Source organism: Gordionus sp. m RMFG-2023, chromosome 2, assembly GCF_954871325.1.
Source record: "Gordionus sp. m RMFG-2023 chromosome 2, tfGorSpeb1-WG-v2, whole genome shotgun sequence".
In the NCBI taxonomy this organism is placed as follows: domain Eukaryota; kingdom Metazoa; phylum Nematomorpha; class Gordioida; order Chordodea; family Parachordodidae; genus Gordionus; species Gordionus sp. m RMFG-2023.
In genome coordinates this window covers 59,067,637-59,094,275 of record NC_088776.1, presented here as the reverse complement: position 1 = coordinate 59,094,275, position 26,639 = coordinate 59,067,637, and the positions used below count along the sequence as shown (strand labels likewise).

At 28.9% G+C, this 26,639-nt stretch overlaps 1 protein-coding gene across 1 annotated transcript; it reads right to left on the bottom strand.

Annotated features, from left to right (window-relative positions):
* Nucleotides 1–853: 853 nt before the first annotated feature.
* On the bottom strand, nt 854–26,464 carry LOC135925117 (FH1/FH2 domain-containing protein 3-like). The gene is made up of 24 exons (XM_065460301.1): nt 25,955–26,464; nt 15,080–15,342; nt 14,966–15,021; nt 14,803–14,870; nt 14,619–14,724; nt 12,402–12,496; nt 12,179–12,281; nt 11,205–11,302; nt 10,416–10,744; nt 10,170–10,303; nt 9,489–9,563; nt 8,426–9,414; nt 7,520–8,099; nt 6,479–6,726; nt 6,319–6,417; nt 5,557–5,712; nt 5,090–5,275; nt 4,643–4,762; nt 4,317–4,478; nt 3,706–3,821; nt 3,277–3,351; nt 3,008–3,200; nt 1,977–2,298; nt 854–1,556 (listed from the first exon to the last, which is right to left on the bottom strand). Exons 1-24 carry the CDS (start codon nt 26,345–26,347, stop codon nt 1,294–1,296), a joined length of 5,229 nt encoding a protein of 1,742 aa, XP_065316373.1. The 5' UTR covers nt 26,348–26,464; the 3' UTR covers nt 854–1,293.
* Nucleotides 26,465–26,639: the final 175 nt, after the last annotated feature.

Genomic DNA, 26,639 nt, shown 5'->3' with positions numbered 1-26,639 from the left:
AGAAATGTTTATTTAATTCAGATTTTTAATTTAGGCAACCAGCCTTAATTTATTTTTCATGAAAAAATTTCAGGTTAAGTATGATCCTCTGTCAATAAAATGTGTAGCTAAATAAAATAAAAGCTTTTTAGGGTAAGGAAGGGGGGGGGGTAGGTTGAATTTTAATTTTTTTAAAACATTATTAGAATGCATATTATTTGACTTAGTATTTAATAAAGGGTTAAAAGTGTCCTGTCCAGATATAGTGGTCTTGAAAAAGGAGGCTATATTTTTGTAATAAATCAAAATTGACGATAAAAGAACGCGGCATCATGTTCCAAGTAAATGTTTTAGGACCTGGACATGATCTTTTACCTTATCTAGTTCAAGTAAAATCCCTGCCATCACGTCAACGGGTCTGGGTAATATTAACCATTTTTTGCCATATTAAAACAATGGCTAAACTAAATGTTTAGACCAAAAATTATTACCTCTCAGTCTTGGTAGTCTAAAAATAGCAGAAACGTATTTTTTTTATGCTGCCACAAGGCAAATTAAACCAATTACTTGACTATATTAGTAGCGGGTCTGCAAATTGAACACTTTCTTAAATACCTGCCAAACCCAAGAGGCTTTTTTTTTAAAGTAACATTTGTAGACAATAAAATCTCCTTTTTAGTCAACTCAGTAATTAAGTAAAATTTGATGTCTGCCCAGAGGCTTAGTTTCATATCATGTTTAAATACTCCCGACTTTTTTTTGCTATAGATAATAAATACACTTGATTTATTATGATTGTGATGAACCGCAAACAAATTGATTACAATTTTAGATATATATAAATATAAGGAAGAATGACCATTATAAGTGATAAAAAATAATAAGTTAAATATGTACTAATTAATATTATATATATAATTTTTGACAATAATCGAAGTTTTTTTTTTATTATGACCAGAATAGAAAGAGATATATAATAACTATTATTATTGTGTGATTGACTTTTTAAAAATAAAATATATATATAATATAATATAAATTGTATGTGTTATAATTTAAAAATATTTAAACGGGTTATTATAGCTACGAATACTTTATCATAATAAAATAATTTATGTTTTATCCTTTTTAAATAATTTTTTTTAGAGTTATATTATATACATAATATTAGTTTATTTTTTTGAAAATGAATATAAAATATATCTAAAAATAAAAGGGTGAATTTTTCTAAAAAAAAAAATTCTTCTAATACTGGGATGTGGTGATGCTTTATGCTTGTCAATTTTTTTTAAAAAAATACAAATTTGTAAAATATTATCGAATTCTGGCGTGAGTGTTTAACGAACGTCTAGCTGGATTAGCTCTACTATTGGTAAAATTCGACGATGAACTAATTAACGATTCCAATATCTCGTCATCCGTGTAAAGTTCCTCGCCATTATTATTTAGCTTATTGTTGCTACCAGCTTTGCTTCCCAAACGACTTCCATTCGTAACATTTTGTCTTTGGTAGAATGGCTCCGATTTTCTTGACGCGTTTCCTTGGCACGAATTATTCGTTCCACTTCTAGAGGGTCCTAATTAAATTTTAAAATTAAATAATGTAACAACTCGTGCTCGTTAAAAGAGCTCGATTTGATTTTAGCCAGGAAAACGTATTGACTAAGCCTCGAGATTCGGCTAATAGATGTCCAATCCTTTGCGCCATGTATGAGCAAAATCTTCAGACTTGCATAATGTTTTTAATCCACTGTTTTTTTTTAAAATTCTTTTGATATAATAGCTTGCTAATTATCAGAGTTGTTAAAGGATCTAGATATAAAAATGTGGTATCTTATTTGTATCTAGATACATTTTTGATTAAAATATCTGTATCTAGATATTATTTTGACGATGTATCTGTATCTAGATCCATTTAAAAAGTATCTTTTAACAACTCTGCTAATTATAAATAGCAAGCCAATTAAAATATCAACATATACAATTCTGAATTATACCTTGCATTGACCTCGACGGGATAGAAGAAGTACTTGTAAGACCATTAAATTTGCTGTTTGGAGACAATAAGATATTTTGCAAAGCTCTATCTGCGCTTAAATTTTGTTGGTAATTATAAAGTTGCCCATTCGTTGCTTTGTGAATATCGCTATCGGGTTTAGTATTTGTTATAAAATTTTTCAGGCTGAATTTAGATTTGCTTATATTATTATTATTAACGTTAGCTGATTGGTTGTTTTTCGCGTATGCGCGATCATTATCGTTATGGGTCTTGTTGTTATTTTTATCTAAAAGAGAGCTAGGGATACTCCGTTTGATGGACTAATATGATGATTAATATTTATTCAGAAAGGTAAAATAAAGAAAAACAATTTGAATCTTTGGGATTTTCAAAAAAATAGTTTCTTTACATAGTTTTTCTTTTAACTGGGAATCCTAAAACCAAACTTTAATTTATAGTCCTGTGGTGCAGAAGTAGCCCGTCAGCCTAGCGAGAGAGTGGGGTGGGGTAAAATATAGGCCCGATCCGTGGCCAGAAAAAATTTCCTATTCAATTTTTAGATCGATTGAATATCATTATAAAATAATCTAGAAAAGTTTAACAGGAATCAGAGTGGGTTCAGTTTTTTTAAAAAAAAAAAAATTGAGCCGCCAAAGGGAATGATCTAGATGTAAATAACGCCAGGTTGCGGGCGGTCATGTTTCTTATTGAATTCCCAAAATTAGATCATAATTATATCAAAAATATTTGAGTTATTTTTTGGCTCATTGATCCCTTAGTTTCCATTTGTAAAGATAATATTTAATTTTGCGTCATATACTATAGGGTTTTAAAAAAAAATTAAAGGTAATTAACGAAAAAAATGGCTATTCGTTGGTGTTACAATTGGGATTAAGCCTGTGTGATTGGATTTCAATTTAATGATATAGCTTTTAAATTCTCCTTTCCCCATTTAAAAATTACCAAGAAGATGGCGGGGTGCTGCATCTAATTTAAACACTTTCAAATTATCTAACAAATTTTTATTACATCTATGATCATCTTTCCTCTCGTCATGTTCCTCTCCTTGTGCTTTTGCTTCTTTTTAACATTTTCCACCAATTTTTCTCGCGCCGTTTTATATTCCAAGGCAAAATCGGTGAAGATTCTGCAGAAGATCGTGATCTTCAACGAATCCACGGAATTACCCGTTATGCCAAAATATCTCAGTGTTCGTTTATATCTTTGTGTCAAACGAATAAAATAATATTTATAATGTTAAAATAGAAATTGCGATATATTGTTAATAATTTTAATACCTGTTATTTAAACGTCTATGCACAATTTTTAGCACCATGATCCTTTGAGCGCAGTCGTTAATAAACTCTGACATTCTTGTAATAATTATAAAATAAAAAAAATCATGTTTTTATTAAAAATCACTCATACCAAACTCAATGATATATAATAATACCTAGACTGGAGTGTACAACAATGAAAACAGCTGGGAACGCCATCTTGATTATCCATCTCATTATTAAAAAAAAATTTAAACGAGAGGTCAATTTATTCCTTTGTCTGACGCAAATATTAAAGAATTTGCCTGATTATCGAGATATAAGGAAGCAAGTTATCAGTTTAATAATTACTATATGGGTTACCAAAATGGCGGGTTCAACTGATTTGCATTTAACGACGCTTTTAAATGCATTATTATATGTCATTGACAAAACTAGAAATAATTATACCTGATCTTTAAAACTGGCCCAGTCTCGTATTTAATAACGGCTCTTAGATTGTCCCAAGATTCCTTGCAAAGATGTTCCGTTTTTTCTAAATTATTGGTCAAATCGTCAAAATCCACCTTAGTTAAATTGTACAAAAAAGGGTTGGTGAAAAAAAAAATTAATTAAATATAGAGAATATTATACATAATATATAATTAATTTTCTCAGCATTAACCCTTCAGGGTTGTAATAACTAGTGTTGTTAAATTATCTGACCATCTCAATTGCGGCTTAATCAAACTTTTAGCCTAAAAAAATTGGAATTAAGCCTCTAAGTCCAGTCTCAACTTGAAGATTGAGGCTCTACGCTGTTTTATAGTTGACTAAAGTTTGGTAATTTAGCGACACTAAATAATAACTCTTTTAGTATGCATGTTGGTTGGTTCTGAATTTGGGAAAAACGATATAACAGTTCCTTCCTTTCGCATTAACAAATATATGTTCCAAATATCGAAATGTTATCACATTTATTTTCGTAAAGGAAGGTAAATTTGTAAAAATGTTATTCACAAAAAAAAAGAAGCATGATTTTAAAGCGATGTAAAAAATAAAATAAAAATATATTAATTAACCCTAGAGGATCTGACTAAATTTCCCATTTCCGAATACATATCGGTCGAGTCCGGGTATCTATCCATGACGTGATCACATACGTGATGCAATAAATTTTGTTTTTGTACGGTGTCCTTTATCTCCGGAATTTTGGATAAATAATCGATGTGAAATCCTTTGCACTAATTAATTATTAAGATATATATATATATATATAAAACCCTAACCCCTAGAAAAAAAAGAAAGAAAGAAAGATAGATAGAAAGAAAGAAAGAAAGAAAGAAAGAAAGAAAGAAAGAATATAAATATATTATATAATGTTTACGTAACAGATGCTAAATTATACTTGAGTCCCGTTCAAAAAATTTCCGATTGACAAAATGACCGACAAAACGTAATTAAGTGTTTTATTCTCTTCCACTTCTTTCAGACCATTTTTTAGGTCCATTAACGGTTCCGCTATATCCTAGAAACGATTTTAAACAAAAAAAACATAGTTTAATTAACTGCTTCTAATTGTAAATTTATTAGAATTCTGTGGCTAACTCATCAATTCTAGAATTCTAAATAGCTTGTCTAAACACGCGATTTTAAGACTATTTAAAAAAAAAATAGAAGCATTTAATAGGTATTAAGATGTGCTGAGTACGCTGTCTTAGTAACTTTAATTTTAATCAAAGAAAATGGCAATTTAAAAAAAAAACAATAATTATAAAGCCTTTAAAGTTCAATAAATTAAATTATTAAGTAAACAAATACAATTATTATAAATTACAAAAAAAAAAATTTAAACCCTTTCCATTCCTTCGTAATCCGATTTGAAAGCCCAGAGCTTTAAACGAGCTTTTAATTCGGAAATGGAGGATAGGGTCAGAAGAAATTGCTCGGCGGTTCCCAAGGGTAGTTCTGGGTGAGCCATCTGGGCATCCAGTATTTTTTGTTTCTCTTCTTCCGTCGGTATCATAATAGACAACAATTTCTAATTTTTTTTTTAAAAAAAAAATTAATACAAATTCCCATAATATCCATCAGAGGGAAAACTGGCCAACCTGGGTAAACCCGGAAATCGCCATTAAACGGGGAAAGAAAAAGAAAGACAGATCGAACAATTATTATTACTATAAGAAATGAAAAAAAAAAGAGTGATACTAGAAAATTTATACAACAGGATATAGGATAAAATTTTTTAAAAAATAGGTTAGATAAACTGGGCGATACGAAAATATCATTTTTAAAAAAAAAATGTTTTAAAAAGGGAACTTCAATTCCGTCCCTGTTCATGATGGAGTTATCCATTTTTAATACGGCAGCCTTGATAGCTCTGGCGGGTGGTAATTTTGTCATCCCGATGTTTATTGCATTAGATCTTTTCGAATCTAAGACTATGATTTGCCCACGCTTGTTGTCACTTTTATTCTATATTAAAATTATAAATATATATATATTTTTTTTAAAATTATTCATTAAAAATAACATATTAACACTTACATCCTTAAATCGGGGGTTATAAAGGGAAATTTTCGAAAGCATGTGGAATTGAAAGCACATAATTTGTAAAATATGAAAAAAATATATATAATATATTTTATTATTTAACATATTTATAACATTTTAATATATATAGGCAATGGTGGTATTTTTTTCAACTTTAAACCATTTTTTGAAGCGCATTTTTTAAAAAATTGCAAAATCTGATTTTACCGATAATGTATCTTATAGATTTTAGATAATTTTTTTCCGCGAACTTTTTAAAATTAATATAATTTTATATTAAACTTTTTTCATATTAATGATAAATGACTCAAAGGTCAACAGCAAAATTATCTACGATTCATAAGATAGGTAATTCCGAAGACGATGGAATACATTTACGATAAAATCAGATTTAAAAATTTAAAATAACGGCGCTCAAATAATGATATAAAGTTGTAAAAATAACAAATCGCCGGGAAAAAAAACACATCGTAACATATAAATATTATTATAATAGATATTAAATAAAATCGTGCTGTTTATTCGAACCTTGGGTAACGGTTCTTTCGCTCTAGTTTCAAAGAGGTATTCTAATTTGTCGAAATCCAACTTCACGGGCCTTAAACTGGTCCATATTGATTGGTCGGACTACAATATTATTTTTATGATAGTATATTTAGCGATCATGTGATTGGATTTAGGTTTAAACCTTTAGGGGAGAATTGTATTGATAGTTGTTGGAAGTGGTTCTATGATTATCTGGAATCTTTAGCTCTTTCCAGAATAATCTCAGAGTTTTGCGAATATTTTGATTGTGGGAGGATTTATCGGTCGATGATAAACACATAGTGGAAGATGACAGGGTCTTGCTTAACGGGTTTTTCATTAAAGGCGGCGGGGGTGGTGGAACAGCCGGCGGTGTATTATTTCGATCGAAGGCACCGTCATTTTTTAAATCTATATTAATTTAATATTTTTTTTTCGATATAGATTTGTTTATTATACTATATTTATATTTATGTATCGTAATAGTAAATGCTAAATCGATTCACTCAAGCCGTCTCCTAAACGGCTTGGTCAAATTTCTAGGCGTAAACTGTATTTGCCCTCGACATAATTAATGACATGACACCTTAATTGTCCCTTTTCGAATTTCAGAGAAAAAAAAAATTGAAAATATTACTAGATAAAAAAAATAAATATCATCAATATTCACAAAAAAAAATTAATCATCAAAGATTTAAAGAAAAAAAAATTATAACTAGTCCATAACGGTTCATTCTTACATCATACATCGAGTTCTCTAAACCAGCAAAAATTTTTCTTGTCAATAACTTATGAGTTACAGTGTCAATTTTCTTTCTTTCTTTCTTTCTTTCTTTCTTTCTTTCTTTCTTTCTTTCTTTCTTTCTTTCTTTCTTTCTTTCTTTCTTTCTAATCGAATTTTATGGCTGGCACTCCAAGGCTTAGCCGATTTTTTTCCGACTCGAGTTCCAAGGCCTAGCCGATTGGAGTAAAGCGATTTTTTACATCTCTATATCATAATATTTGCCTATAGGTTTATAATGTCATTTAATCTCATTTTAAATAACGGCCCATCCATATACTAAAAATAAACTGACAAATAATTTTTATTTTTATAAGGCTGAATGTTTTAAAAAAATTTATTCCTCATATTATAATATGTATGTGTTTTATTAACAATGTGTAAAGAAATATAAAATATTACTATTTTTTTGGTTAAATTTACTTAAATTAAATGGAAGGGGTGGCGGAGGTGGGGCGGTCACCAATAACGTAGGCGGTGCTTGTCTAATGGAGTTACTACCGACGCCATTTAGATTATTAGTATTAGCGACATTGTTTTTCTGATCGTTATAGTAAATATCTATATCATCCTCTGGCGTGAGATCGCTAAAATCAAGGTCGGAAATTTGTAGGGGTCTTTTCAAATTCTTCAGCAGTCTCTCCCATTCCATTTGACTTTCAGATTTATATTTTTGGGAATCCTCGCCATCGGGAGCTAAGGCGTTCGTAGTAATGATTGACTCGATGTTGGATCTAAATTGGCCGCAATTATCGTTTGCCGATTTATGGTTAGACCCTAAATTATAGCCACCGGGAGATTTGGCGAAGTTATCAACGTTGTCGGCAGATGTTCTCGCAATGTTGAACGAGGGAGTGTCTCCTACATTACTGGAAAGGAATGAGGGTACCATTTTGGAAGGCAAATTGATCATATTATCGTGTAGTGATACAGATCCGTTCATAGAATTCACGGTTATTTTAGGCGGCTGGTAGTTTACACCTGGATGGGACTGAATACTTTGCTGTTGATTTGGAGAAATAAAACAATCAAAAAAAAATGGTTCTAAAAATATTCAATTTTTTAAATGGCAACATATTTGATCCCGATCTAGTATAGGATAGAGGAAGGGTTAAATTTAGTTGATTTAGCCAATTGTTTAGCAGAATATTAAACAACAAAAAAAAAAAACTATGATTAGCAAATAAATGATAGTTTTTCCTTATTGACTATGGCTATTTTGTTATAGTGAATTTTTTAAAAAATAAATAAGATATAGCTTAGTCGAAGGTGCGGCTAGTCATTCCCCATCCATACAAACTTGTTTGTATATTAAATGAATTAAATAACCTCCTTAAAGTTAGATCTATTTGGTGAGTAACCATAACTGACGGTGTTTGACTCGTTTTTGAATTTATCGTCCGTCATTATTCTGTCATTATACGATTGATTATTGCCGATATTATTTGAGTGGCAAGTATTTTTTACGCCATCTTTACTCGGATATACGAATTTGTTATTATTATTATTATTACCAATGTTGGGTGTTCGAGTTACAGCGCTACCATTAGTAAATTTTGGTTCATTTAATTTAGCCGTAGCGGGAGACGCCTCCGGAACCGATTGAACGTATTGTTCTCGCGTGTTCGAATTCCTGTAAATATTGTCCAACATTTGGCTCTTCTTGCACACAGCTTTATTGGAATTATCGTCCTTGCGACAGAAATCCGGATTATTTTTGCTGAGAAGATTGTTCGTGATGCTGGACGAATTTTTTACGTCGCTCCGACTATTTTGATACACGTAGAGTCGCTTGTTCTCGTGACCATTACCGATGGGGCTCACGCTATTCTTGATATTTTTCGTTTTGCAGCTGTTGTTTATGGACTCTAGGTATTGAAATTTTGACCTGGCGGAAGAGGGCGTTGGACCGCTACTGGGTTTAGCGGTGGGTATCTGTTTCAAGTAACAGTCATCGTAGTAATCCTCGTTTAGGGTCGCGTAGCCATTACTGAATAGTGATGTTTTATTATTGCTACCCTGAGTGAGGCAGTTACTTTGGGTGCAGATGGTGCTAGGATTATTTTTGGAATTGCTTAACAGGCCATTTTCGGGTATCTCTTCGATTTTTTTGTCCGTTATTAAATCGGATCTCTTAAACTTATCCCTCCACGAAAATAGCATTTTATTAGTATTAGAGTTGTTGTCTTTATTAACCCCTGTTGTATCGTATAAATTATCCTGAGAATCCTGGCTCGAATTCATTGAGTTAGAAATGTAGTGCTTTTTGGGCCAAGTTGTGATGTCGTTAGAGTTAAGGCTACCTGTTAATGCCTTATCTAAGTACGCATTTTTTTTTAAAAAAAAAATTAATATTTATAATGATAGAAAAAAAATTGATTTGTAATTTTACTTCTATTAGCAAAAGAATTACAAGAGTTGTAAGATGAGGTTGAAGAGGACGATAGTGTCATATTGTCCGTATAATCTATTTTTTTTAAAGAAAATAATCGTATTAATAATAAATTGAATAGAAAGAAAGAAAGAAAGAAAGAAAGAATAGAGAAAAAAGTGCAAAAAGTGCAAAAATTTCGAAATTTATTTTCGCAAAAAAACCCATTTTTTTCTTTAGATTTTAAAAAGTAGACTTATTGTTTAGAAATTTATTATTATCATTTTAATAAGAAAAACAAAAATATCAATAATATTATATACTCCTTCTCTGATGAACACTTTTAGTAAGTAGGCCGACCGTAGGAAAGATCATGTTGTAGAGATTATAAATACATCAAAATATAACATTTACGCCAATCAATACCAGAGACGTATTGACAAAAAAATATTTGAGCTCCCATCCAAAAAATTTCTCATAATTTGTGACTTCCCTCCCAGTTGTAACAATTTAGATGCCCCATCCTCTCCAGGGTTGCGGGGGGGGGGTGTAATACCTCTCTGATCAATAGGATAGTTAACTCTTATAAATCATGTATTAAACAGCCTTAACCGATTAATATAAGCGTAATTAGAGGTCGAATTATAAAATTATAATAGAATTTGGGAGGGGGGGTCGGGGGGGGGGGGCTAAGATGCAAACTTGTATTGAAAGCATTTCCACTATTTTGATAAACGGAGTTGTCATGGCCGTTGTATTTTATAGTTGAATGATTGACAGGACTTCTATTGTCTACCATATCCGGGGTTGATATGTTGCATTCCGAAAACCGTTTTCTATATAATTTAAAATGGAAAAAATAAATAAATAGATTTTTATTGAAGAAGAATCGTAAATATTTTTTGAACATAGTTACAGAATCATATTTCAAAAAAAAAAGTCAATCACTTATATTCGGACGTATTGTCTCTTTTGACGTTGCCATTTAAATTATTGTGATTTGTGGTTTGTTTGCCTTCACAAAATCGTTGATCCGCAAGCGAAGATAGATCGGAGAGTTTGGATAGAGTAATGTATCTGTTGAGCTGTTCGATAAAATCATTATCGAATCCATTGTTGTAATTGCCGCTTTGAGCAACCCGATTTAGGTAACGTTTAACGATTTGGTTCAAATTCGATCTTTCGACGCTTTTAATCAATTCGTTGTAAGTAACGGGTATTTTGGCACCAAAATTACGATACTTCTCGAGTTTTTTGGGTGAGAGTTGAGTCAAAACCTAAACAAATTGGAGGGATTATGACTATTGGATCAAATATATTTCAACTTCTAAAATATTCTAAGAATTTAATAATTCGTATTTTTTTTGTTTGTATCTTTTAAAATTAGAAGGTAACTTCCGCTGAACATGCCAAAGTCAGGTGTTCTTTTAAAAATTGAAATAAAATTTCTAAAAAAAGGGGAAATGAAATACCATAAATCTGCTAAATCTCTGATAATTAGTGTTGTCAAAATGGCCCGATTTAGGTCGATTTTTAAAAATGTCCCAATTAAGATTTTAGCCAAAATAATATTATGTAAGCCTCGAGATTTGGCAAGTAGAGGTTCAAACCTCTTTCTTTCTTTCTTTCTTTCTTTCTTTCTTTCTTTCTTTCTGGTCTTACTTTCTTTCTTTCTTTCTTTCTTTCTTTCGTTCTTTCTTAATCGGGAACACTCCTCATAATAAATATGAATATTACTCGATTGATAATTGTTATAGAATGTATCAGTATTTCGGAATCATTCAGAAGTTCTTTATCGTCCAATAATTCAATCATCAGTTTTAAAGGTTGATCAGCTTAAAAAAATTAGTTTTTTAAAAAAAATATATATAATTAAAATCAAAATGGAATAAATAATATATAAAAGAGAAAATATTTCGAAAATTGTGTCCAAGAGTTTTTTAAATGAAAAATTATTCAGGTTGCAAATTATTAGTAGCAATAAATAATAAAATACACTTTATGGAAACTGCAATTGTAATAAAATTTTACCCTCTTCCCACCCCGCCATCTTGCTTCCATTTATTCTCATTCATACTCTTCTTACCCGTCAATTAACGATATGATTGGCATAGCTTTAATAATATTAATGACATATATAATACCTAGACTGACGATTTATTCATTAAAATGCATTTTTAAGCGTTGTTAAAAGCAAATCAGCTGGACCCGCCATTTTGGTAACACGTAATAGTAATTATTCTTACGTTACAAAACTACTATTAAATTGATAACTTGCTTCCTTATTATCTCGATGATCCGATAGTTCTTCAATAAAGTTTGCATCAGATATAGGAAATAAATGAGGCTCTCGTTTAAAATTTTAATAATGATTAGTGTAACCAAGATGGCCTCTCCAGCTGATTTGCATTGATGTACACTTTTAATGAGTGAATCGTTAGTCTAGGTATTTATACATGTCATTGGGTAACTGAGAATTTATATCATAAAATTTTAAAATTCTTAAGTGCATTAGAAAATAATCTTGGTTAAAAATAATTACAATAGCATTTAGGTTATGGTAAAATACATTTTAATTCAACTTGGATTTCCTTATCCCACCTGCCCCCCCTCCCTAACCTACCAAAAAGTTAAATTATAATAAATCACCATTGTATCCTCTAGGGAATAAACATTCATAAAAAAACACAAAAAAAAATGTTTTAAATTACGTTGAACTTTGTAGACGGAGTTGAGAAAAGGGTACGAATTTTCTTCCCTGTACTCCAAAAATACTAATATCAACTTTAGAGCGGTTTTTATGACTAGGCGAAACTAACAATATATAAAAAAAATGTTGATAAAAAAAGGAAGAAAGAAAAAGAATGAAAGAAAGAAAGAAAGAAAGAAAAAAAGAAAGAAAGAAAGATTATAAATGAAATAAGAAAAAAATACTTTGGAAGATAGTAGAGAGTACAACCATTGTAATGTTTCGTTGTGTGTTTTTATGCCGTCCATACCATCAACGTACAACATTATTTGACTTATAGCTTTTAATTTATAAAAAAAAATATTTTGGTAAAGGTTTAATTTGAAATCATCCCAAAAATATATAGGTTTATATATGAGGCGAAATATTATAATCTGACTAGACAGACAATCATTATGATAATATGCAATTATTATAGGCATAACGAAAGAGGGGGTTGGCTTACGGACGTCCCCCCCCCATCTCACAAATTTGCTTATAAATATAATCTTAATCTATTAAAAAACCAAAAGATGCGTACAATATACACATAACTATATATGTAAAAAAGTCTGAACCATAAATTTTATGTTGCACACCCAGAAGCCTGCAATAAGTGGACCTAAAGACCTTCAATTAAAAAAAAATATGGGGAAGACCCACCGGTACTCTCCCCTTCTAGCAAAATCCTTCGAAGTAAAATATGTATCTGCGCCACTTGATTACATTGAATAACAAAAAAGTATTCAAATATAATCTTTGTTTATTAATAATTAAATATTAGCCTCAATATTATATATATATGTTAGTTTAATTTTTTGAGCACGATTTTTAAAATTTTTAAAAAAATTTGAATTTAGTGACGGAAATGTATGCCGTCACATGTTTGGAAATACCCTATAAAATTCAGACAATTTTGCCGTGAACTTTTTGAACTTAATTATAATTTATTATTCGTTTTTCCATAAATTTTTCCATATAAATTTTATAAAAGACTCAAAATTTAATCGTAAAAGTAATCTACAATTCGTAAGATAAGGTATATTCTAAACATGCTGGAATACATCTCCGGGTAAAATCGAATTTTTAAAAATTAAAAAGAACGTGCTCAAAAAAATATGACTTTAACAAATTGTCGGAAAAAGCAGATTGCCTCTAACTAGCGTTGTTAAACGGCTCGTTTTGAGCCGAATTTTTAAAACGGCTAACTCACTATTTCACCTAGAATAATATAACTTAAGCCTGAGGATTTTGCTTGTAGAAGGAACTAAGGTTAGGACATCTATTAGAGAAATCTCAAGGCTTAGGCTATATTTTTCAGGCTAAAATATCGAGTTAGCCGTTCTTAAAAATCGGCTCAAAATGAGCCGTTTAACAACACTACCTCTAACATATACATTCATTATATATATATATCCTTACCTTGATTTAAATGAAATTTGTAGTTATATTTCGAAGATGATATTCAAGAAAGATAAAGAATTGAATGGCGATGTTTTTAACTATTGGTAATTATATCCATTAATGACCATTTATTAATATTCAATAACTACTTCTTCATCAGTTCGGATACCAAATTTTATAATTGATATGATAGTGAATACGTAAAAATATTAACTACAAGCTTTTCCTTCGTTTAACCACGGTATTTATATCTTTTACATAAAGTAAATAAAATACATTGTCAAAACGACCGGTTGAAATTATTTATTTATAAATATAATATTTAATATATAATATTTGTTATTGGGCTGGAAAGTTTTTTTTAAAGACGTTGGCCGCCTTATCAGGATAAAATTCTGAAGAACCTCGCGAAGGCTTTTTACTCAAGGCACAGGATCGCATTAGCTATTCCTAAAGCTAATTATGTTTGTTTTATCGATTAGATTTCTCCTGATGATTGAGGAAGATCGATTTTTAAGAATTATACATTGGTTTCACTTTTATTTATTTTGTATTTTTACATTTAATCAAATATTATCTTAATTTGGTATAAATAATCCCTTCCATTCACATCCGTACAGCAAAATGTAAATATAACCGCCATTTATCTGTCAAAGAATACACAACGGCACTCTGATCTAGTAGTGTAGTGTCAGTGTCACTATAATTTCTTTTCTTTAGCGCAGTAGTTTCTAAAACATACATTTTGGCCATTTATATACCATAACATGTGATACAAATTATTTCCATATTTTATACAATTTAAAAAAATAAAAAATAGTGTGGGCACACTTTGTACATTATTTTTCTTCTCGATTTATATATCTCAAAGGGTTAGTGTAAAGCCGAGATTTATCATTATTTTTTTAGTTTGTTTAGTGGATTGATTTGTTAGCCTAATGTTTATTTTTAATATAATATTTCGTGGTCATTGAGGGGTGTTTTTAAAAAAATAAATAAAAATACTTTATAAATAAAACCTCTCAATATGTAATTCTGATGATTTTGATCACCCTCCATGCCTATCTTTATGAGACATGACAAGCCATCGTTCAGTATAAATTCGTGAACCAAATCTTTGTCATCCTTTAAACGTTATTAAATTAAAAAAATTTTTTTTATTTATTATTAAATGTGCCAATTTATGGTTTTTTTTTTTATAACCTGAAATAATTGTTTGAGAGAAAACAAACCGCGTCTCAACTGTCGACCCGTTGAATTCAAAAGTTTTTCTGATATTGTTTTTTAGACATATAAAATCATGTTTATATATATATATATAAAACGCGAATTTATTTGCGAATCGCGCGAAAATATAGAATTGTACCTACAATATGATGAACTCTAACAGTGATGCTTGTTCTTAATACCAACGAACCAGATCTAATAAAATATTAAATTTGGGAAAAATTATTTAATACTATTATAATTATTATTATACTCATCTTCCAGGCATTGCAAATCTTCTATTTGTTCATCTAGAGTCGAATCTAAATCTAAATAATGTCCTAATTCTCCGGATGCGTTGGAATTGACTCCTTTCGGTTCGTCGAATCTATCACTATCTTCCGACAAAAACTGTCGCTTTAAATTATTGTATAGAATCTCCGATTTGTTTTGTGGATAATTACTGTTCATATCCTTACCGTTCAAATTGTTTGTATGGTTATTTAGTTTGTACAATTGCAAGGCGCAATCTTTGATCTAGTTCGAAATCATTCAAAGTTTTTTGATATTTATTAAAAAACTTATAATAATTTTATTATATTAATATTCGATATTTTTAAAATATTTCCTTTTTTTTGGGGGAAATGTTAAATATAATTCATCAAAACATTTAATATAAAAAAAAGAGAAAGAAAAAAAGACAAGAAAGACAAGAAAGAAGGAAACATGCTAATCGGAATAAGAAGAAAAAATACTCTGGAAGATAGTTACAAACATTGTAAAGTTTTGTTCTTGTGTGATGATTATACATAGTGGCCCTTATAAAATCACGAACCCAATCAATAACCCTAGCAGGCCCGGTTTGGGTCCGCAAAACTAAAACCGTTAGCGATGGTGACAAATGAATAAAAAAAATTACAAAGACCTGCAGAGGTTAACTAATACACGTCTTTGAGTTGATAAATTTAATTTTCAAAACTAGGTCCGACTTTTTTCTCGGGAATTTTTTTTTTAGTTTGCCTGGCCTAAGAATTTTTAAAAATTTTCTATATTTTGAATACTTCTGGCCATATGAGCATTTGTTATTTTTCTTTTTCTTTTTGTTTTTTTTCGTTTTTTATTGCCTATTTAGGCTGTTTAGTAATAATAAGTCGAACCAAGATACCCTAAGATGTTCAGTATCTACCCGGCTAGAAGTCTATATATAAGATAAGTATTATCAACCTTTATATGATTATACCCGCTATTAGTCAGTTCCAACTGATTTAATATACGTGTTTTTCTTTTCTTTTTTTTAAAAATTGGCCTGGTGTCTTGATTAAGCGCGTTTTTTTTTTAAATTTAAAAAAATCTGATTTTACCGGAAACGTATTCTGATCATGTTTGGAATACTTCTCCCAAAAATTTCAGATAATTTTTTTTTACCAGTGAACTTTTGAACTTAACATAATTTATATTAAATTTTCGATTTTATAAATTTTATAAATGACTCAAAGGTTAACGGTTTTGGTTATTATGAATGACGAATGAAACAGCAGGTTATTACATTGAGTATTCGTCGAATAATGTTGCGCCGGGCCGGATTTTGACATAAAAAGATATTTTTAGTCCCCAAGCCCGGTTTTAAAAAAAAATATAAAATAAATAGTTAAGGCCTAGTCAGTATAACTTGAGCCCTGGCTTTGCTCCCGGTCTGCAGGTCTCTGTTATAATAAAGTTTTTTTATTTTTGGTATTTTTGGGGTTTACTTTATCCTATGTAAACTAAAATCGATTAAATCTAAATAAATAAATATTTAGGCCGCGTCCCGATTCGACTTATTTTTGATTACTCATTTCTGTTTTAGCCTATTGCCAATGACATATAATAATAATACCTAGACTGATGACGCATTTATTTTAAAAGTGTACATGAATGAAAAAACAGTTGAGGACGCCATTTTGATTACCCATATCATTATCAAAAATTTTATAACGAGAGGCCGATTTATTCCTCTGTCTGACGCAAACTTTATTAAAGAATCGCCTGATCATCGAGATTAACAAGGAAGCAAGTTATCCAATAGTAGTTTTTAACATGAGAATTATTACTATAATGGGTTGCCAAAAATGGCGGATTCAGCTGATTTGCATTCAACGACGCTTTCAAATGCATTATTACGAATGCATCGTCATGTCATTGGCCACGGCTAAATAACTTTTGAACTAGGACATCCTAATTTGATCGTATATTTTTTTCCTTTTTTTTTAAAGTCTGTTAATAGCGGGAATTATTTGTCCGGCTAAACAGCTGGCTGACCAGGAATCACCCCTTAATCATTAATAATTTAAGTAGCAATTTATCAAAAAAGAAAGAAAGAAGTAATTAACATAATGATAAACAATTTAGATATGCTCTTGCTTGTCATGTCATGAACCAGTTTCCTCAGGTATCAAAAATAATTTTTTTAAAAAAATTCTATCCAATATTATTTATTATTACCTATTTTTTTTACCATCATTTACAAATTTTAATTTTAAAAAAAATAATTAAAAATACTATATTTTTTTTTCCTTTTAATTAACTTGGAAATGAAAGGTATTTTAAATCGAAACGTGCGAAATTATATAATTATTAACTATATCAAAAATATTATAAATATTGAAGAGAATTTTGGCTATAACTAAAAAAAAAAATTAACATAAATTAAGACATAAATAAATGTGAATATATATAAAAAAAACTTAACATTTGCGGTTTAAAAATTTATAATTTTCTTTATCTAAATAATATATTTTATTTTTTATAAAAAAAATTCAAGGTTAATATTTTTAAAAATTATGTTTTTTTTGTTTAAACTTGAGTTATATATAAGATAAATTGCGATAATGAAATGTAAACAGTGATTTTTTTGACATAATTTTTTTTTAAATCTACTTATTTTTAAGTAGGGTTAGTTTTGTGCCGAATCAATAATGTTTTAGATGATAAAATTTTGTGGTATGAAAAAACAAATGAGATTATCCATCTAAATATATATAATGATATGGGGAAAAATACCTATTTGTTACACCACTAATTAGATTAGCTTAGATAACAAATTCAATTTTGAAAATAAAATGAAATAAAATATAGTTAAGAGAGATCTACAATGGACGGGTTTTTTGAATTTTGAACTTCTTAAACTTCGTCCATTGTATAAAAAAAAAATTAATCAGCTGGTCCGAATTTTTTTTTTAGAAATTGATTCGCCCCCGCCCGGGCATGGGTAGGTGGGCTAAAATCTACCCGCACGTTAAGAAAGAAAGAAAGAAAGAAAGAAAGAAAGAAAGAAAGAAAGAAAGAAAGAAAGAAAGAAAGAAAGAAAGAAAGAAAGAAAGAACTAATACAGTATTTTATATATTTTTATATAATATATCAGAGACCTGCAAACCCAGGCCAAAATTTTTTAAAATATACCCGAGCCGGGCCGGGCCGAAATCGACATTATTAACTATAAAAATCAAAAATAAATATAATAGATTTTGAAAAAAATCAAATCAAGCAGTATAACTGTTTTCATTAGTAGTGCTGTTAAAAAAATAATATTACATGAGCCTGAAGAAAATGTTCATAGACGGCAGAAGTGTTTGGGAACTCTATATGCCGAATCTCGAAACTTTATATGATATTATTTTAGTTAAGATCTTAATCGACCGGTGCTAAAATCGATCCCAAATCGGTCTGTTTAAACAAGACTCAGTTTGCATCAATTTTAAAATTGTTGTAAAAATATATATATAAAAAAGTAATTGCAACAATTAACACACAAATTAAATATGTAAAGGAAAAAAAAAAACAAAATATATATGTAGCTTATTTATTATCTATTATCAATCTGTGGTAGTTTATATATAGTGTTAGGGATGTAAAATAAAAAAACAATACAAATTTTTTTTTTCAAACATAAAAAACAGGAAAAAAAACAATCCCACATCCGGTATTTGGGTTGACCCTTAGTTTGGGACTACTCGCGTAAATCCGTTCCACGTAAATTGCAGAAACTAATAAAATAAAATACTATTCTTTGAAATCATGCGTTAATAAGCACCGCACCACTCTTACTAGCGGGAACCTCTTAAACTTTTATAAAAAATGCACGGCAGAAAAATTCCTAACAACACCAAGGCAGCACTTCGGGGAGCTCCTATATTCGACAAAAAAAAATCCGGATTAGAAGTGTGTCGGTCAAATGTTATTTCTTATATACGGGTGCATGACCATTAAATGATTTTTTTTTTTATATTTTTTTTTTGTAATGTTTTGATTTTTTGAAATTAAATAAATATAATAAAATTAATGAAGTTTTAAAAATATTTTAAAAATTTAAAATATTTCTTAATTTATGAAAATGTAAATCCTTTATTTTAGAAATGGATATTTAATTTTTTTAAAAATAAATTAACTTCAATGTATATAAAATCTTTTTGTAAAATTGTTATTTGATTATACGTTAAAAAAATATATTAATTTTGTTTTATAAAATATATCTATTAATTTTATTGGATCTTGCCAATAATTAATTTTGATAAAATATTTAATGAGTTTTTCTTTCGATTAAGAACTATTAAAATTTTGTTTATTTTTATGATTCGTAATTTCGTGAATTTCGTGAATTTCATTTTATAAGATTTAGTTCATTTATTAAAATAAAATAAAGGTAAAATATTTTGGGTACTTTAACTGTATCGTAACTATCGTTGTATTTTAAAAAACGGCCAACTATATTTTATCCGGAAAAAAATTATGCGGGCCTAAAGATGGTGCTCATAGAGAAGCCGCTAACAGATTTAAACCATTCTCGGTAGGTAGAATTACAGTGTCGATTTCCAAATGTATTTTCTCATCTGTTTTGTCATATAGGTACAAAGGTTTGGACTTTCTTTCTTTCTTTCTTTCTTTCTTTCTTTCTTTCTTTCTTTCTTTCTTTCTTTCTTTCTTTCTTTCTTTCTTTCTTTCTTTCTTTCTTTCTTTCTTTCTTTCTTTCTTTCTTTCTTTCTTTCTTTCTTTCTTTCTTTCATCTATTAGCGAAATCGCGTGACTTAGGGAATATTTTCCTGGTTAAAATCAAATTTTTATTTATTTTTATTATAATGAACGAAGTAAAAAAATTAAAATAATTAATTTGATTAGAACCATTCCTATCCTTATTATAATTATTTGGCCTTTTTTAAAAAAATATATTTAGATAAGATTCCCAAATTAGACTATAGGGAAAATAAAAAAAAATATTTGGGATACTAAATTTTGTAATTGTCCTAAATTAATTGATAAGACTCAGTATAAAATGATATTGATTTACATTTGAAAGTGAATCATGAATAATAAATTACAATTTTATAAAATATTATTTAAATCATATTATTTAATTTATAATTTGTCTCGCTAGAATTTATAAAAATAAAAGAATAAAAAAAAAATCAGCTAATATTGAATATTTTTATTTATTGCACGAGTCGTGAACTCAAGTCGGTTCGCGGTCGTGAACTCAAATCTATACACTTGAGTCGACTAGATGACGAATAGTTCTATGAACTGGAGTCGACTAAAGGACGAATAGTTCTATGAACTTTTGCATATTTGCTTTAAGGTAGTGGTTGTTAAACAGCCCCTATTTCGGTCGATTTTTAAAAACCGCCCTATTTAAGATTTTATTAGAATAATATCATTTAAGTCTCGATAATTGTGTTAGCAGAGGTCCAAGCCTTTCTGCCACCTGTGAGCAAAATCTCCAGACTTACGTAATATTATTTATAACGGACCATTTTAACGACACTAGATTTAAGGTATAATCATTAAGGAAAGGAATAATAATTTGCTACCTAAAGAATAAAATTTGCCAAACAATTTCGTAAAAATAAGTTTTCTATTTATATGGAAAGGAAATAGATTATTTTACAATTATCATTATATTAGATTGAACAATACTTCACATATCGAGAAACCTTCAATCTTTCCTTAGAGTCTTTTACGAGGTATACAAAGTAGTGTTGTTAAAAGGTACATTTTGAGCAGATTTTTTTTTAAAAAAAAGGACTGACTCAATATATTAGCCAGAAAAATATTTGCCTTAGCCTCGAGATTTCGCCGAGCGATGTCTAGACCTTCGTGCCAATCTCTGAGCAAAATCTTCAGGCTTGCCTAATATTATTCTAGATAAAATATTGAGTTAGCACTTTTTAAAAATCGGCTCGAATCGAGCCGTTTAACAACACTGGGCGCAAGCTTACAATCACATGACCATCGCGTCTACCATAGGAAGTTTCTTCTTTAAAAGCTATTTTATATGCTATGGATACTCAAAAATAAGGATTTGTATTACGATTTTTCCATATTTTTATATTTTAATGGCGATGGATATTTCCGTTTTAATTGGCATATTTTTTTAGTAATTGAATTTTCGCTTTAAAGTGTATCAGTTAAATCGTAATCGAATCAGGAATTTATCACCCCCCCCCCCCCCCCTCCTCGTCCCCCTAAGTCTAATGTTGCGACCCCTGAAACAAATTCTAATGGGATGCAAGAAATACTGGTCAAAATTTTGGTGAAATTAAGGGAATTGGCCGAATTATCAAGAGGTCCAAATTAGATTCGTGCCAACTCCGAATGCAGGACCACTCTTATAGATTTTCGCAGTAAAGTTTGTTAAGGACGTTTCTGTAACACATTAAGTCAATAAAGCTTCAACGATGATACAATTTCGAATGGAAATTTAAAACGAATCTAAATTTTTTTTTATAGGTAAACAATGTTCGTCTTACCAAGGTAAATCTAAACCATATATACCACCCATATTAAATTAACTAGATCAGAATTCGACCCTGTTATAAGCCAGGAAATCTGTTTCTAATATAATTGGGTAAATTACTATATTTTTTACCCGTTTGCGCCAATCTCTAGCAGGAAAATATGACTTTTGGCCTCGGGGCTTTTCTTAAAATAGATAGTATCTCAATTTTTTCAAAGAAACAAATCTAAATTAAACCGCTTTAATGTTAAAGGATTTTTCTCAGGCAGGCGCCTGATGATTGAGCCGAAGGCCGACATTTAGCCATTACCCCAACTATAGTTTCTAACCATCATAAAATAAACCGAATGTTATAAATTGGCCTACGAATTCGAACAATAAAATTTACTCTTATTTGCAAGTTATTCGATATTCGATTACGTACACGAATAGCATAATTTTTCGATTCGAATTAGTTATTTTTGTAGGCCTATTTGAAAGTGCTTGTAAAGAGGGCCCCATTAGGGTTTTGACCAAAATAACATTATATGAGCCAGGAAATTTTGCTCATAGTTGGCAGAAAGGTTTAAATCTGAATGTTCAAAATTTCGAGGCTTACATACATACATACGACTCAAATAGGGTCGTTTTAACAACCACTATACTTAATTGATACGAATAACAAATTATTCAATTCGTTCTCAAAAGAATAGAATATATTGATAAAAGCCAGTACAAAATATAAATTTATTAGCGATCTTCATCGGGCCTAATTTTTCAAGCCTGGGCCGGCCCGAATTATAAATTTTTTTGAGAAAATTTACCGGCCCGACCCGGCCCTAATTAATCTAAATATGGAAATTAATTTTTATAATTACTCAAAATAAAAGACATGTATGTTATAATGGCATATAGTTCTGTAAATAAAATAAAATATCTTTGTTTTACATACAAAATTCAATATAAAATTGATAAATTTAAATATATTTAAATATATTTTAAAAAATTTCCAAGGCCCGACCCATTAGGCTTGAACCCAAGTTTAAAAAATTTTTTTTAGCGTACTTTATGCCGGACTTTGGGCCGGGCCTAGCAGATCTCTAAAATCAATTTTTTAAAAAAAATGAAGAATATGAAAAAATAGCTATTAATTTTGTAGACTTCCCTCATATACCATTATTAAATATTCTTCTCCTTTTTATTTCGCACTTTTTTTAAACAGAAGGAAAAAAAGAAAGAAAGAAAGAAAGAAAGAAAGAAAAATAAATTAATTAATTACGGAGTTTCATTTTGCAGACAAAACTGGATTAAATTTCAGTTATGTGATCTGTTTTTTTTATTGTTTTTTTTTAAAAAAAAAATAATATACTATTCCCGCTTTGATGACTAATAATAATATATTTTATGTAATTATTCTCGCGTTAAAAACTAGAAATCTGCAAGTTCGAACTTTTTTTAAAAAAAAATCGGGTTCGGGCTAGGTCGGGCCTAATATTTTTTAAGAAAATTCGGGCCGGGTTAGGTCGGTTCGGTTCGGGTCGGTTCGGTTAAATTTTTTTTTAAAATATATCTAAATTTATCAATTTTATGTTATTTATAGAAACTGGACGCCACATAACATATATCGTTTATTTTGAATAATTATAAAAATTAATTACTATATTTAAATAGTGTTGTATATGCAAATTCGAATGTTAATTTTGAAAAGTGATTATTCATAAATAAATGGTAGACGAAGATAATATTTTTGGGGTAATTTGTCTATGTAAATAATCTTAAATTGAACATAATATTTTTCTATAAATTTTATATATATATTCAAATATGCAAATTTTATATATTTAATTCTTCGAAAATTGTTTAATTTTTGTATATATATATATATATACATTGTTAATTCAAAAAAGTTCAGTTTTTGGATAATTTGGATTCTTCGAAAATTATTTTATTTTTTATTGACCGATGATTTTTTTGATTATTAATTTACAGACGATATTTTGATTATTATTTTGGATTTGATAGAAGTTGAATAAAGAGTAAAAGTAGTGAATTAGTATTAGAAATTATTAATAATTATATATTTATTTATTTATTATTAGTTCCATAGATATTCAGTCTCTCCCACTAGCCTCAGCAATAAATATCAATCCCATATTGGTACAAATAGGCAAATTTTTTTTAAAAAAATTTCGGATTTGGGGCCGGGTAAAACATTTAAAATAAAATTTCGGGCCGGGCTTGAAAAATTAGGCCCTGTGCAGATCACTATTAAAAACTACTACTAAATTGATAAACTGCTTCCTTATACAATTCTTTAATAAAGTTTGCGTCGGACAAATAAATTGACCTCTCGTTTTAAAATTTTTTAATGGTGATACGGGTAATCAAAATGGCGCCTCCAGCTGTTTTCATTGATGCACACTTTTTAATGAACGCGCCGTCAGTCTAGGTAATATTATTATGTCATTTTGGATAACTGTTACAAGTTTATTCTTGTTTACTTCTTTTAGAAAAATCAATAAATTTTTTTTTTTATTATAAATAAATTTAATTGGTTGTATACGAATAAAAAAAAATATCATAATATAATATACTAATTATTATGCTATATCTACATAATTCAAATTTAAACACAATCTGCAAAATTTACCACATTTGCGAATTTCGGAAATATTTTATATTTTATATTCATAAATAATCTAGATTTATAGTGAAATTTACTTAGGAAAAATATTAAAAGGGGGGTAGGGAAGTATAAATTATTGATGGATGTAAGGGGGTCAAAAATGAAGGGAGGGGGTGGTGATGAAGTCGCTAACGATGATGACCCTACTATTATATTTCGAATTGAACATTGTTTCAGGGAGTCATATATTTTTACGCACTTTTCTGGGATCAAAACAAATGATAACTCTCAGAGTAAAATGGTAATTAACGTAGAAAGAAGAAAAAAAAACCGCCGCGTAAAGTCAACTGTTTCAAAAAAAAATAAAAAAAAAATCATCCCATATTTCTATTTGGTATTTTGTTTTATAAGAACCCCCCCAAAAAATAGAGAATAATAAATATTCTGGATGAGTTTAGACCAGTATTGTCACGTGCTTCGATGCTTGTTTCTAGAAAAAGTTCTAATTCAATATTTTAGCCAGAAAAATATATCCTAAGTGAGACCTAAATCTTGAGGCTCGAATAATATTTTTATGGATAAAATATCGAATTAACCGAAAAAAAAATCGGCTCAAATCTAGCCGTTTTAATAGCGCTACTTTGGACGTAAACCGCAACACAACATCATTGACCCAAAAATATGTCGTTTAGTTTCGATAAATAAAATCAAATATTTTTATTTTACATAAAATTGATAAATTTAGATATATTTTAAAAAAATTCCAAAGTCCGACCCGGCCCGGCCCGAACCCGGTTATTTTAAATAGAGTTAGGCCCGAGTCCCCTTATAAAAATTTAAATTAATATTATATTCACTGGCCGGGCCTAATTTTGCAGATCTCTATTTCCCATGTTTGTTTGACACAGGAACAGCTATATCAGTTTATTATAAAACAATTCACATTTATAATAGTATATATATTATATATTAATAAATCTTAATAATTAATTGATTTATAGGGATATACTTTACCATCTCAACTGTTAACTGTAACCTCACTCTAATGACACGTATATAAATTAATTATCTTAATTTTTTTGGTATAATGTTTCATATCTTAAAAAAATCATCCCAAATTTCATTCAAATTATTGAGAATCTATCTGATGAGCCTATTATTTTTTTTCCTGACGGAATGAGGTTTTTTATAATGATTTATTTAAAATAATTCATTATTTTTTATTAAAACAAATTTCTAAACATTCTTTATAGAAGTAAAATTGTATACATAAATTTTTTTTTGCGAAAATATTAAGGTTTAATTTTTATTTTTGATGAGAATTCCATGTAACAGCTGAGAAAAATTATATTTTTTTTAAAAAAAAATAAAAAAAAATTATTTTGATATTTTTAAAACGTTTATTTTATAAATATAATTATAGTATAAAAATTATGATGTTATGTTTAATATGAGGGAGTTTATTGATTTATTAATTTGTGGAATAGAATTTGTAATCATTGACCTAACTAATATCACCTTCTATCTTGATTAAGAACTCTTTTTAATTATTTAAATTGCTAAAATATTACATGGTATAGTTTTTTTTAAAAATAAAATTCATAAAATTAAAATATTGTCTATGACTTGAGTTTCTTTTTTTGGTTGTCTTAATTCAAAATTAAGAAAATTTATTTTCGATAACCCACATGCAGTATTTTATGCTTAGTAAAACTTATAAAGGAGTTTAAACAAAGAAAAGAAAAGAAAGGAAGAAAGAAAGTTAAAATTTTTTTTACCTTATGAGGTGCTTTTAAAAATTTGTGCAAACTCGGAATTTGATTGTTAAGCGGAATCTGTAGGAAAAAGGAATACATAAGAGGTCTCAGGGGCTCAGGGGTCATTATGGTAGTATAACCGGAAGGGGAAGAATTGAATGGATCTAAATCGTCTAAAAATTGAACCCGACACGTGAACAACTGATTTCCTTCATCTTTAACGCGCGCCTTACCTCCGCGATGAATATAATCATTCGCGTTTTTACCGTTACGGTTCTCCAAAGAATTTTTGTTTCCATTCGGAATAATTGAGCCGTGCTTAGAATGATTGGCGTAACGAGAAGTTCGGTTTTCAAACTTATCGGAATCTATCCTATTGTTGGAATTCATTTTTTCATCCTTTAAGTTAACCATAATTTAATAAAATATATAAATTAGAAATATAAAAAAAAAAATTTTTGTTTTTTATAATAGTTTTATTATTTGCTCCTTTTAATTCTTCTCCTATAACTATTACATAATTAAATTTTATTGATTTAACTTAAAAACATCATTTAAATTTCGAAAAAATATTTTTTTAAAAAAAAAACACAAACCAATAATTAACAAAATATTTTAAATATTTCTTTTTTTTCTATAAAACAAAAAAAATAAAATAGTAATAGTATAATAAGTAAATGGTAGTTTTTGATAAAGAAATAAAAAA

Bases quoted from the DNA above. Each gene is read 5' to 3' on its own strand.
- LOC135925117 (XM_065460301.1), bottom strand. From the start codon at position 26,347: ATGGTTAACTTAAAGGATGAAAAAATGAATTCCAACAATAGGATAGAT. The intron at 15,022-15,079 runs GTATAATAATAA...ATATTTTATTAG, and splicing joins TTGCAATGCCTGGAAGATGA to ATCTGGTTCGTTGGTATTAA. The intron at 12,497-14,618 runs GTTTTATTTATA...ATAAATTAAAAG, and splicing joins TCAGAATTACATATTGAGAG to CTATAAGTCAAATAATGTTG.